A 13504-nucleotide genomic window follows, 5' to 3' on the forward strand; every position below is an offset into this window, starting at 1 on the left:
CTTGGTTTGGTTCCCCCATCCCCTTGATTGCTGGTGAACTGCTGGTATTGTGGGTGAATTTTCAGTTTAGCTCTTTCTAGCACAGGAGGAGGGTGTCGGGTCACCCTTGCTTATAAATGTAGATAATAAAGATGGCACCTGCTTCTTATCCTTCTCATCCCTTGAATGAGAGTGAATGATATAACACCGTGTTTAATGTATATGACGGTCCTTGTGGCTCTCCTAGGCTGACCACAGTGTTTTGATGGCTCTCCTTTTAATTACACTTTGGGGCAGACTATAGATTAAACTTTGGATAAATGCAAAAATATATATAATTAGATGTTTTGAAAAAAAAATCTGTTTCCTACACAGTAATGACTACCACTTGTGATTTTTCCAGAGAGTAATACCTGAGGGATATTTCTTTGCCAGGAAAGTAGTTGAAGGTAATCATGGAGCATAAGTTGGTCTAATACTCGTGCAATACACAAGAGAATGACAGAAAGAGCTTTGGGCAAGAAAACCATGACTATGTGAAGAATACAAAGGCAAATGGAGCCAATGTTTATTTCTGAGATGTCTTTCTTTTCTAAATTATAAGCATTTGGAGTAAGGGAGGATCCCAGAAGTGGGTAAAATTCAGCATCTTTGAATAAATTTGTGTGCTGTGATGTGAGACACGGATGCACAGCCTAAACAGAAAAGAGAGAGAGAGAGAGAGAGAGAGAGAGAGAGAGAGAGAGAGAGAGAGAGAGAGAGAGAGAGAGAGAAAGAGAAAACAAGTTGATTCTGGGGGGAAAAATGCTTAGTAATTGTGTTAGTAGAATTTCAGATTTTGACTGCTGGTTGCTGTCCTGAAAACCTGGAAGTCAGACAGAATCAGGAGGAAATAGATTTACGCCTGGTGGCCTGAGGCAGAAGAGCTAGTTAGGAAACAGGGCTGAGAGAGGGCAGCTTCTGGAAGCCTCCTCTCAAGCCCCAGGTTCTAATTCTATCTCACTGCTGACACCCTGCAGCTTCTACATAATGAACTCCACACCCTGGGAAAGGAGCTGTGCTGGCCTTTCTGAGGGCATCTCAAATAAGACTGTTTAACAAGGCTGACGGCCCAAGCCCTTTACTAAGGACCCCCCTGATCAAGGTTTTCTCTTTACTAGTGCCCCCTTCTCAAGCTTCAAGCATGCACAGAGTACCTGCAAACAGTCTCCTCTTCAAGGGCAGAATCCTGTAGAAAACACAGGGATCCCAGCAGCATGCATTGTTCCTGACCACTAATCTCAGCTACAGCTGATTAGCCTCACAGTCCCTGGGTCACACACAGCTGCTGCTGAGGCATAGACATAACATCCCTCTCCCGATGTAGGTACTTGACTCCATCTGAGTCCTCTTGTCTTCCTGCTTCATTCCCACATCCTGCAAATGAGTCTGAGGGACACTCTTCTATCTCCTGAGTAGAGGACCCTGAGTCATGAAGGAGCTCCCTTGTCTCTCGAGCAGATGAGCACCCTGCATCCTTAAGGATGATCATCAGGTCACCCAGTTACCTGCATCAGTTCATTCCTGCTGCCAGTGACAGGCACTGAGGAAAACAGCAGAGTCCCTCCTGCCTCAGATCTCCATCTTCAGGGTGTAACAGCACAAAGGGGGTTTAGGAGACAAATGGGAGTTACATTAAGACAATGGTTAAGAGCCCCTCACAAGGGGGGATCTTCTTCCCAATAACTGTTTTCTTCTTCATCAAAATCAATTAGCTCTCTGGGTACCAGTGTTAAAGACACGTTCATTTTTTTTTCTGCTGGAACTATGAGATGAGAAAGGAAGGAATCATTACAGAGGTCCCTCTTTTGACTTAGAACACTCTATGGAGGGGCAGGTTGTTAAAGATGAAGCAAAAGAAAAGCATATTGCATAAACTGTAATCCCAGAAAGACTGAACTATCCTGATTTAGAACCCAACCTGAACTATGTTCAAGACCCTAGCTTGAAGGGAGGTGGGAGGAGTAAGAAGAGGGAGTAGATGGGGAAAGAGAGGATGAGAGAAGAGAGAAGAGAAGGGAAGAAGAGAAGAGAGGAGAGGAAAGAAAAGGACAGAAGAGGAGAGGAGATGAGATTGTCATGGTGTACACCTGCAATTCTAGCTCTAGTGATTCCAAGGCAGGAAGATGATTTTAAGGTCATTCTGGGAATAATAATAATAATAATAATAATAATAATAATAATAATAAATGTGGTAAAGGTATCAGTGGGTTTTTTTTATCCAGTGGATATTATATCATTTTACAAGTGGTTTGACTTGTAAAATGCTTACCGATGGAACATGATACCCTAGATTCGAACCTGTTGTTGTCAAATAATCCAGAACTTGGAGTTGGAGGAAAGGTGATCCCAAGTTCAAGATCATCTCAGCTATGTAGAGACTTTGAAATAAGCCTGAGACTCATGAGGCCTTGTCTCAAAACAACAAGATTGAAGATGAGGAAAGGCTGGTAAGAGATAGAAACAGAACCCAGGTTTGTTCCGTCACAGTTACACAGGGTTTGTTCATCTCAAGCAGGATCATGAAACTGAAGCAGGAAACAGGAGGGATAACAAAGGATACAGAGACTCTTTCAAGATTAATTGGGTCATAATAGGCCCCTCCCCCTGCAATTATATGTGCATATGATTTTCCCCGTCCTACTTTCCCTGGTGCTTTCGTCATAAGAACCTAGCAAAAGTCCAATTCCTTTGCCTGCGCTGTGACTCGCATAAAGTCAGTTAACACCGTCTGACAGCTTACCCAAAGGTGACAATTGACCCGAAGTTGTCATCAGATGTGGAAACACATAGGTCAGACAGAAGCTTTCAACAGTTCACTTACATGCAACAAACAGCCAGTGTTTACTGCCAAGCAGGGTGCCCAGAGATGGGACATAGCAGATGAGGGCTGAACAAACTGCTAGTCTGAGATAAACTTAGTGACATCTGTCTTAAAAAAATAGGCGAGCTCTGGAGAGAGTAGGATCACAGCAGGAGACTAGAGCCAAACGGTGGTCAGAGACTTCTCATGTCAAACAGTGTCTGGATGGAGAAAGCATGGGCTGCAGAGACCCAGAGAGGCTGGACACCCATTTCCAAACAGAAAGAACAGGCAGGGATGTCTACCTGCAATCCAAGGCTGAGACAGGAGGATCAACACAAGTTCAAGTAAGGCCTTCATAGTGAGATTCTGCCTCAAAACAAATGGTTTTAAATAAAAACAAAGAGCTGTGTACCATAGTGCAAGTCTATAATCCTAGAACTCAAGAGGCAGGAGCAGGAGGATCACCAAATACTTGAGACCAGCCTGGGATACATAGTGAGACTATCTCATAAAAAGCTAACATAATGGATAAATGACTGTGTGAATGAATGTATGGAAAGGGCAAGCAGGAGAGATAAGTAGACATTATGGGCCAAATCTCATCATGTGTTACACTAAGAGGTTAGGGTTACTTATTAGGCAAAGGGACCCACACAAGATTCCAGTGACAGAGGACAGATCAAGAGACTGTCGTGAGTCATGTCAGTGTCTTGGTCCATTTTATGTTTCTACAATGAAAATCCACCAGCTGGCTAAATTACAGACAACAGAAGCCAGTTCGGCATTCTGGGAGGTGCGATGTCTAATTGACAAGGTTCTGGCAACCGGCCAGGGCCTTCATGCTGTTTGTTAATGTCTCACCTTAGTCACTACTCAAAGGTCTTGCCCCCAAATGTCATCGACAGGGGAACTGAGAGATGTCAGAGTTACATGGTAGGGAAATCAGTCAGAGAGCAGGAGCAAAGCAGGCTGCAGAGGTGGGAAGAAAGCAAAGCCAGTCAGGGCTGATCAAGTTACAGCAATGCAGAAACAGTGAGACCTGAAGAAAGACCGAGTGGGGTGGGGGAGGGGGAGATAAAGCCAAGAAACAGCTGTGGAAGGACAACAGATCCATAGAGGGGAGCCCGCAGTGGGACGAAGGGATTCAGACTGCTTTCAGATTCCTAACTTTTGCTGTTGGTTGGGCAACGCTGTCAGAATCCTTTCTCATACTTTATGCCGTCTAGGGAAGTGTTTTTCCCTCACAAGGCAACTGGCCTCAGCACTGAACTGTTTTAAAGGGAACTGCAAGAGCCCAAGAGCACTCAACTTCTATATAGGGCTCCCTCATTGAACCATTGTTCTGGGTCCAGTGAGCCCAGCACCCTGCCCACTGGCCCCTGTAGGCAGAACCCTGCTAGCAAGCCCAGCACCCTCCTGCGCCCAGCATCCTCCCCTCTATGCCTAGCACCAGGTTCTCTGCCTCCTGCGCCAAAGACCACCCTACCTTCTGCATCCTATCCCCTGAGCCCTATTCTCTGAACCCATTTCCCAGATTCCGGTGACTGCACTCTACACCCTTAGACTTTTGCTTGTCCAAAGCGCCCTGTCCTCCTAGTCCAGAGCCAAGCGCTTGCCTCAGCTCTCTCTGCTCCGCTTCTTTACCAACCAAGCGCCTATCCGGAAAGCTTGCTCATACCCACCTCAGACCACACCCCGAACCTGCCTGTGCCAAGGCCTCACTTACTGGCTCCGCCTTCCCCTGCTCCCTGAGACCCTAGTTTCACCCACAGCCCAGACTCATGTCTGAATCCGCCCCTGCCTAGCTCCTCCCACCGGTTCCAGCCTTTCTTAAGCGTCAGGATTCTGGGTTGCCTCAATGTTGGTCTTAGCGTCTGCGACCTAGAGATTGGCGCGGTGCTGGTGTCCGAGGTAAGCTTTTAGCCTCCGTCGTCTGGCCCAAAGTTGTCAGCCGGGTTTGTCACCCGCCCGCGGAGTCGCCCGCTCTATCTCGTCTGGTTGCAGGAAAGCAGGATACTCCTTTTGTAGTTTTCCAGTGAGAGAGCTCTGAAGAGTAGCGTCGCATGTCCCGAAGGGTAAGGATGACCTTCTCAGGATGCCTGCCAAGCCTGAATGAGCCGCGAGCTCTGGTACCGGCAGCTCCTATGCCTGCAGACACAACCTGGAACTTCCTTAGGATGCGCGGAGCTGTGTGTCCAAGATTGCTGGTTAGCTCGGAGTCACTCACTCGCAGACTGTTATCAGCAGTGTAGGTTTTAAACAATTGGTTCGCTATGTTGAGAGAAGTGGCTGGACAGAGTGACCCATGTGTAAGAGCCCAAATAATCTACGCATCAGGAGCAAAGCCAGGAACGTGGTGCTTGCAGTAAAGCGGCGGCATGAGAGACTTTCTTAAAAGAAAACCTACCTTCATTTGAACAAGTTCGTACCAGTCTGTGGGAAGCTGTTTATATGAGCCATTCTTGGACATTTTAAACCTTCCTTTCCTTTCTCCTTGGAAAAAATGGCTCTTGTCAGGTTAAAACAAAATGAAGACTTTTTTTTTTTTTTTGAAGGGAAAAAAATTTGTAGACAGATTTTATTCAGGAAACATTTGAAGCTGGCTTGTTGGGACAGCAGAGAGAAAAGAGAGATAAAAATGGCATTTTGCTCTATAGGGTTTGAGGCAAATCAGCAATCCTGCTGCAGAAATGAAGGGCTGGGGACAAATAGAAACCGCTGTTTGTAGTCTCCTGCAAGTCTTTAGCTTCCCGGTGGCTCAGATGCATCTGGGCAACTGAGGATGACAGCCAGTGAGCAGGACGTCGAAAATGCAGTGAACCAAATGGAACTCTTGAAAGAGGACTCAGGAAACCACGTGAAGCTAAGACTGTGCACTGGATAAGCAGTGTGACCCTGAGATCTGGTGTTGCTTAAAAACATTTTGAGGGAGCTGGAGAGAGGCCTCAGCTGTTAATAGCACTTGCTGCTCCTCTGAGAGAATCCAGGTTTGGCTCTCAGCACCCACATACCCTTCCACAGCCATCTCTAATGCCAGTTCCAAACCTCTGTGGGCACAAAGCATGCCCTGGTACACAGACAGCCAGACCAAACACTCAAATACCTAAAAATATTTTAAATTTTTTTTGAGTTCCTTTTAACATGCAACTTGAATGTTTGGGTGGCATTGCTGACCCACTTTGGGGTGCATACACGCAGGTTGCAGGTTTTGTTTTGTTTTGCATTGGGGGGGGGTGTTGAGACAGGGTTTCTCTCTAGCTTTGGAGCCTGTCCTGGAACTAGCTCTTGTAGATCACAAGCTGGCCTCGAACTCACAGAAATCCGCCTGCATATGCTTCCCGAGTACTGGGATTAAAGGTGTGTGCCATCACTGCTTGGCTTGTTTTGCTTTTTATATGATGATTAGGCCTTGATATACTGCTAAAGTACAGAACATCCCTGAATATCCCTACTAAATAAAGAGATGTAAAAGACCTAACAGCTTGGCCCTTGTTTTATTCCCTCTGATGAGCATAAATCCACAGAAAAGATACTTTAGCAAACTGGGCAACTCTGAATCTGGACTGAGTTTTAGAAATTATCTAGGGGGGGTCTGGTTATTGTTAATGGTGCCATTGGTTACATAGTAGAATGTACCTTGAGAAATGCATGGTAAACAGTCAAGGTGGAATTAGAGTGGTGTGTGGGATGTTTTAGATCCCTTGCAATAAGCACAAAAGAAAGTACGTAAAGTACATGATATAAATTTTAATAAGTGTTCTATTGGATTAATTACCTATTGTAACGCATCCTTTTGTGAATGTTTGGAAACTATTGCAATTATACTTTAGAATACGATATGGATTTCCAAATGTTCTGACTTTTGAAAATTAGCTCAGCATTTTCACTTCCTGTGAAAGCTGTGATAACAAATTCAAAATTACTGAACTCAGAATCTTAGAACCACCCTCTCAAAGGCTTTCTCTTGCATACTGCCTATTAACTACCCCTGTGGTCTCTACAGACTGAAGACACTGGAATATGCCTAAACCGGGTGTGCCTGACTTTGACAACAAAACCAAGCAGGGTGCATGGAAGGTAAACTTATTCTACTATAACAGACTAGAGGACAGGAGGCTTAGTTTCTCAGTGAATGGCTATTCCCAGTTTGTTTGTTTGTTTTTTTTTTGAAGTTTTTTTTCTTTTTCTCATTATTGTTGCTAAGATTGGTGCTGTACTCACAATCAGGACCCAGTGGCTGGAGTGCCACATATGGGTCACCCCTTCCAGCACCTTTAAAGTTGCCATGCCCCGCTATTGAATCAAAGACTCTGCTCTTTATTGCATAGGGGTATTTATTAGCATAGTATGTTTCTCAAGTTGTTTAGGTTAAAGACCGAGGTCTTCGTCATCCACAGGAAACTGCCAGGCAGAACTATGTGGATCTGGCGTCCAGTTTGAGTCCCTCATCTGAAGCCTCTAGCCAGGGCAAAAGTGGAGCTGATGTGAAAGTCCAGGAGTCTAAGGACATTGTGGTAACCTCTGCAGATGGCATCACGAAGATCATGTTCAATCGGCCCTCCAGAAAGAATGCCATAACTTTACAGGTAATACTCTCTCCTGCCAGGGAACGGGCACACTTGTTCTTTCTTCTATTTCTTTAACTAACACAACTGTAGAATTTGAGCATTATTCCTATTTTTTGTGGAAGGAGATTAAAGTATTTGGTTTGACTGAGCAAGTTGGGCGTTGTTTAGAACTGGGGAGTTTCTGGTAGGTTCTACATATCCAGGAGACAATGAAGCTTTGCTATGAATGGAAACACAAATCAGTTAAATCAGTTTAAATGAAAGAGCATTGGGAGAAATACACAGAGACCCCACAAGGGAGATAAGCCTCCCCAAAGAGTCTTTACATCACTGCCTTCTGAGTTTTTCTATGCTTGTGAACCCTAATTTTATACAAGAAGTGGGGGGGGGGACGCCAAAATGTTACCGAAGAAGAGGAGAGAGGGAGGGGAAGTGTAGTGGCATTTCATTTGTATTTTAATAAATAAAACTTGCCTAAAGTTCAGAGAGTAAACAAGCACACTGATCAGTCTTATACACTAGGCAGTGGTGATACACACCTTTAATCCCAGTAGCCATACTAGTTTGCCATGGAAACCAGGTGATAGTGGTGCACACCTTTAATCCCAGCACTATAAAATGGGAGGAGACAGCTCTCTCACACAGTCTCATTCTGAGATTCCAGGAGGCTGGGCCATCATTTCAGACTGATGTTGAGGTAAGAGCTAGTGGCTGGTTGCTTTGCTTCAAGTTGAACCCCAATTTCTGTCTCTGGGTTTTTATTAGTCATTCTACAGGGAAGGGAGGAAAGGGGGAAGAAGAGAGGAGAGGAGAGGGGTCTTTGGCTGAACATTAATAGTTTTATTTGAATGAAATTCTTCCCAGGGCAATTGGAAATTTCTCCTTGAACTACACTGATAATAAATTAATCACCAGAGACCCTCCCTCTGATTACAGGGGTTTAGCAGATGCTTGGAGGTGAACTGGAGGTCAAGGCTGCCATCTGCAGTGTGGGGCAGCATGCTCATTTAAAGCTGTAAGAATCTTGTTAAGTGGCTCACAAACCTTCAAATGGATAAGGCACTTCCTTCTGAGAATTTCATGTTTGCTCTGAGACTTCTCTGTACGGGAGGGTAGTTACAGCTACACACTGCAGCATGCAAGAATCAGGACTTCCTGCACAGAGATTTATATATGCTTGCAAGACCTTATCACCGTTATTTAATGAAATAGTTCAGCAGGTTGAGAAGTAACTTGGGAGGTTCTTATAGCTGGTAAGCAGGAGAATTTACGTTGATCCATCTCTTTCCTGGCTCCAGCTCTACCTAGTCACCTTGGTTGCTGTAATTCTCAAAAGTTATTTCCCGTCCCCTGCCTTGAAGGAAAGAGTCTTATCATTATTCACGTATTAAGTTCATGCTTCTACATTCCAGTGTCTTTACAAATACCCACCCGCCTCATAACTCTTTCCCACTCTGAATCTTATTAAAGTAAAATCTGCGCCACTTTTGAAAACACAACAAAACTGCAGCAAGATTTTCAGAGATGTTCAGTGCTCGTGCCCTTGGTTCCCAGCACAGAGAAATCCAACCTCTGTGTTAGTTGTGGCTTCCCAGACTGCCCAGGATACATCTCCTTCCTCAAAGCCACAGTTGAGAAGCTGTTTCAGGGACTGTTTCCTCAGCCATCTTTCTTCTCACCTGCTGCAGCAAACTCAGCAGTTCTAGCAAGCTTTGTGCTACCCCATGGGCTTCCATCACCCCATCCCTGTTGGAGCACAGTCACTGTCCAGCTGCAAAGCTCAGGAACTATGTCTCTCTTGCTCACCTTTGGACAAAGTGGTTATTTGGTGCATCTGCCACAGCACCTGTACACCATGTGCACCCAGCCCTTGTTAGAGGAGCAGAAATCCTCTCAGGCAGCCTCTTTTTTAGTATCAAAACAGTCTCTATGAGTGTTTAGCACTGTGTTGAGAGAAGGCTTCCAGACTGATATAGTGTCAGTCCACTGGGTGGTGGAGCTCATTTTCATTGTTCTTTTATCTGCCTTTTCATTCACAGAGATGTATCAGGAGATTATGCTGGCACTTAAAAATGCCAGCAGAGATAACTCAACCATAACTGTTTTCACAGGTAAGACTTTCCCAGACTTAATTTCTTCTTTAGGAAGTCTCTTAGTATATAAGGAATTTAGTTATGATGTTTGAAGGTCTTCTTCAGTGTGCAGTGGTCTAATTTATAAATAAACCATAACATCATGGATGTAGGATAACTGTGCTTCGATAATTATTCATGATAAATCATATGTCCCATCCTGACTGGTATAGTAAAGTTCATTGTGGCAGTGACAAAAGTCAGGGCATAAAACAACTCAGCTGTCCAAAAACGGATGAAAAGACAGCTTTTGTTTATCCATAAATTCTGCTCAGTAATAAAAAGAAATCAAAGTGTGATACAGGCAAACATGTGTGTCACACATATCTTTAAGACAAGATTCAGAAAAATCAAGAAAATAAAAAGTATGCATTGTTTGGCTCAACTCATGCAAGTTCTACAATATTGGAGAGAGGTTCTGCTCTGTTGAGTGGTGGAGTCTGGATATGACTGCCTCCGACAGATGGGATGGCAGGGTAGAAAGCATCGGGAGTATTCTGAGGCGTCTGTGCAGTAGCCCCTCTTAACTGAATGCTCCTTTTGGTTGTTTTGCCTCCAAAATTTCAGTTAAGTGTTGTACCCTTGGTCTAGAAATAAGTAGGAGTGTCTAGAAAATTCACAGTATGTTTAAAATAACTCTTTATATATCATATTGTTATTATTAAAGTTTGTTACTGTAAATATCTTACCTAATATATATGTTGAACTTTGTCACAGGTATGCAAGTACAGTCACCCTCAGCACGCTCTGGGAACTAGTTCCATGACTCTCCTCAATACAGTAATTTTCACACTCATGTATTTGCATAGAAGGCCCACACATCCCAAGGATCTTGGATCCCCTCTGGGTGTCTTACAATGTCTAACACAGAATGATGCGATGTCAGTATTCACTGTTTAGGAAAGAACAGTCACTAGCAAGAAATATTCAGTCAATATTCAGTTCAGATGATTTTTTTTTGGTCCTCAAATGTTTTCTGTTGGTTGAATCCATAGATGTAAAACCTGAGGGTATAGAGGATAAATAGGAAAGGAGAAAAACACACTTTATACGTTAGTGCCTGGTACCATCCCCATGTTTCAGGGATTTGTGGACCGTCTTGCAATCTATCTTGTGTGAATAAGGGAGAATCACTGTGTCTTGTTTTGGGTTGGGATCACTCCAGTGTTTACAGTTATCAAAACTATTTAGGATGCTAGGGAAGTAGGCTGAGATGGAGTGCTCACCTATCATGCAGGAATCCCTGGGTTTAATTCCCAGCAGGGGTATTGTGATACGGGACTTCAATACTGACAGTCCATAGGTGGGGCCAGAAAATCAGCAGTTCAGAGTCATCCTCAGCTATATGGGGAGTTTGAGGCCAACCTGGGCTCCTTGAGATCTTGTCTCAAACAATGCTCATTAAAAAAGTAACCTTTTCATTGTAAGCAAATTATACTTTAATAAGCACACACCTTCAATGGGTCTAAAGATAGAAATAATGGTTCTTATTGTAATCTAGACAGTCCCACACAGTCTGTCCACTCATCTTGACTATAGTAGTCCCCCCCCGCACCCTGTTCTTCTCTGCTTCAGCGCTGGGGGCTCTTCTTTAGGCTGTTGTGTAGACCCTGGAGACCACAGACACAGAACCTCATGTGCACTGTTCCATCTCTGCTAGCCTTGCCTGTTGTTCAGCTCTCAGTCCAGCTGCCCCTTCCTGTGTGAGCTCCACATGAAACACCACAATAGACTGAGCCTGCTCCATAGTCATACCACGTGGCCATCTGCCATGTTCTAGTCACACCATCTGCATTTACTTAGGTTCTCTAATACCAGTATCTTGCTAGTCCCTAGTGTGTAAATGAGGTTCACTCTTGTTCTGCTAGTGACTGGCTGGGCCCTGCACACAGCAGATGCACATAGCTCTAGAATGAGTTGGAACATGAAGGAATCGTAGCTCTGTTGATTGACTGTTCGCAGGAGCTGGTGACTATTACTGCAGTGGGAATGACCTAAATAACTTGATTAATGCCACTGGTGAAATCCAGGAGTTAGCTATAAAGTGTGCTATGGCACTGAGGTAAGTGTGACATTTGTCTCATCCCAAGGGATTCATTCTCCCCCACCTCCACTTCCCCCTATGTGTTTATGGTATACTTGTTCATTTACGTGTTTCACATGTGTGTAGACCCAGGTGTTTGCGGATATGTATATACATATGGATGCTGAGTCCTAGGTAGACATTAGAATCATCTTTGATTGTTTTTCCTCTTTGTTGAGACACATTCCCTTAAATACAGAGTTCACACACATGGCTAATCTTGCTAGCCAGCTTGCTCTAGGTTCCACCTTTTGAGGCCAGAGTTCTGAAGCAGGTCTCCACACCCAGACAGCATTTATGTGGGTTCTGGGGACCCAAGCTTTACTTCAGTCCTCATACTTGATTGGCAGATGTTTTAAATGATGAGTTATCTCCTCATGTCCGCAACAGTAAACAGTCACTTGTCCGTGTTGATGCACTTAATCATGATTCCCCATAGATCCCTCTCTTCATCCTGTAGTCTCATGAGGTTGAGTGGAAAGTGTAAGGTGAGGAAGAGGCAGAGGGAGTCTGAGTTCCCACGCAGCAGGGTGAACAGACTGTGTCTGCGGATGCTGGCTGTGCACTGGAAGGAGTCTTGAAAGCTGTTGAAGGAGGGTTGAGGCTTCACCTTCCTATCCCAGTTCTGCCAAGTCTCTCAGTCCCCCTGTGCTGTGATATGCAGTTATCCATGTAGTCACACACCATGATGTCTCAGGCCACAGCTGGCCCACAGCCTTGAACTCACTGTCCAGGAAACAGTGTGAATCAGGCTCAGCTTGTAGGAGTCATGGTCTGACTTTCCACTTACAAGGCTCTTGGTTTAGCCTGGGAAGGTGACCCTTTAGGGTAGTGTCAGCTTTAATGTATTCAATCCTTTCTATAGTTAGGTAGTTCTACTTTGAAATATAAAATGCTTTCCTATTTCCATTATTGTAGGGAACTTGTAAGTGATTTTATAGACTTTCCCAAGCCTCTGGTTGCAGTAGTAAATGGCCCAGCTGTAGGACTCGCCGTCACTCTTCTGGGACTATTTGATGCTGTCTACGCATCTGACAAGGTAATTCTGTTCCTGGCTAATCAGTGAGCTCCCATGACTCTCCTTTATACTGACTAGAGACAAACATATTATGGGAGCTAATGGCTGTGCTGGTTAGTTTTTATCAGTGACACAAAGTGGAGTCACGTGGAAAGAGGGAAACTCAGTTGGGGAATTGCCTCCCTCAGACTGTTCGCTGGGTTTGTCTATGGGGCATTCCCTTGATTAATGATTGAAGTGGGAGGCTCCAAACTGCTATAGACATTGCCACCCATCAAATGTGGCTCTGGGCCGTACTAGAAAGCAGGCCAAGTGAACCATAGTGAGCCAGTCCATAAGCACTTCTGCTCCATGGCTCCTGCCTCTGCTTCTGTTGAGTTCCTGCCTTGACTTCCTTCAGTGATGAACTGTAACCTATAACCCAAATAAACCCTTTCCTCTCCAAGTTGCTTTTGGTCAGTGTTTTATCACAGCCACAGAAAACACAGCAAGACAGTGGTAGAATGCAGTCATTTAGATAGTTCTTAAAGACTCAGTCTAACTTGACAATTTGGGTTTTTTCCTTGCTATGTTTATTGCCATAAACATAACTCCAACTCTGGTGATTCTGTATTTTAATCAGTTTAATATTTATTCAATTTTTATTTTGAATATTGCCTCCAAATGCTCAGAGATGATTGAAAGCTTGCTGAAGAGGCTATAACCTCCACACAGGTTGCTTGGTCCTCTTTTCCTAGTTCAGGAAGCCTAGTATTTAGTCTTCCAAAGTGAGAAGGGACTGTGATCGTTTACTGCTCTCCCTCCCTTGCCTATCAGAGAACTAAAGCCCCAAGCAGTCCTGAGTCCACAACACAGTTTAGACCTGTGTTCACCATTGCA

General features: G+C 44.3%; 1 protein-coding gene across 1 annotated transcript; it reads left to right on the forward strand.

Moving 5' to 3' along the window:
* Nucleotides 1–6844: 6844 nt before the first annotated feature.
* LOC142849041 (enoyl-CoA delta isomerase 2-like) lies at nt 6845–12673 on the forward strand. Its single transcript, XM_075971156.1, has 5 exons — nt 6845–6901; nt 7222–7410; nt 9434–9503; nt 11487–11586; nt 12526–12673. The coding sequence occupies exons 1-5, from the start codon at nt 6845–6847 to the stop codon at nt 12671–12673; spliced, it is 564 nt and encodes a 187-aa protein (XP_075827271.1).
* The last annotated feature ends 831 nt before the right edge of the window (nt 12674–13504 follow it).

This window comes from Microtus pennsylvanicus, chromosome 4 (assembly GCF_037038515.1).
Source record: "Microtus pennsylvanicus isolate mMicPen1 chromosome 4, mMicPen1.hap1, whole genome shotgun sequence".
NCBI lineage: Eukaryota > Metazoa > Chordata > Mammalia > Rodentia > Cricetidae > Microtus > Microtus pennsylvanicus.

Excerpts from the sequence above, each read along its gene's own strand:
- LOC142849041 (XM_075971156.1), top strand. The coding sequence starts at position 6,845 with ATGCCTAAACCGGGTGTGCCTGACTTTGACAACAAAACCAAGCAGGGT. Across the intron at positions 6,902-7,221 it reads CCAAGCAGGGTGCATGGAAG|GAAACTGCCAGGCAGAACTA; the intron begins GTAAACTTATTC and ends CGTCATCCACAG. Across the intron at positions 7,411-9,433 it reads AGAATGCCATAACTTTACAG|ATGTATCAGGAGATTATGCT; the intron begins GTAATACTCTCT and ends TCATTCACAGAG.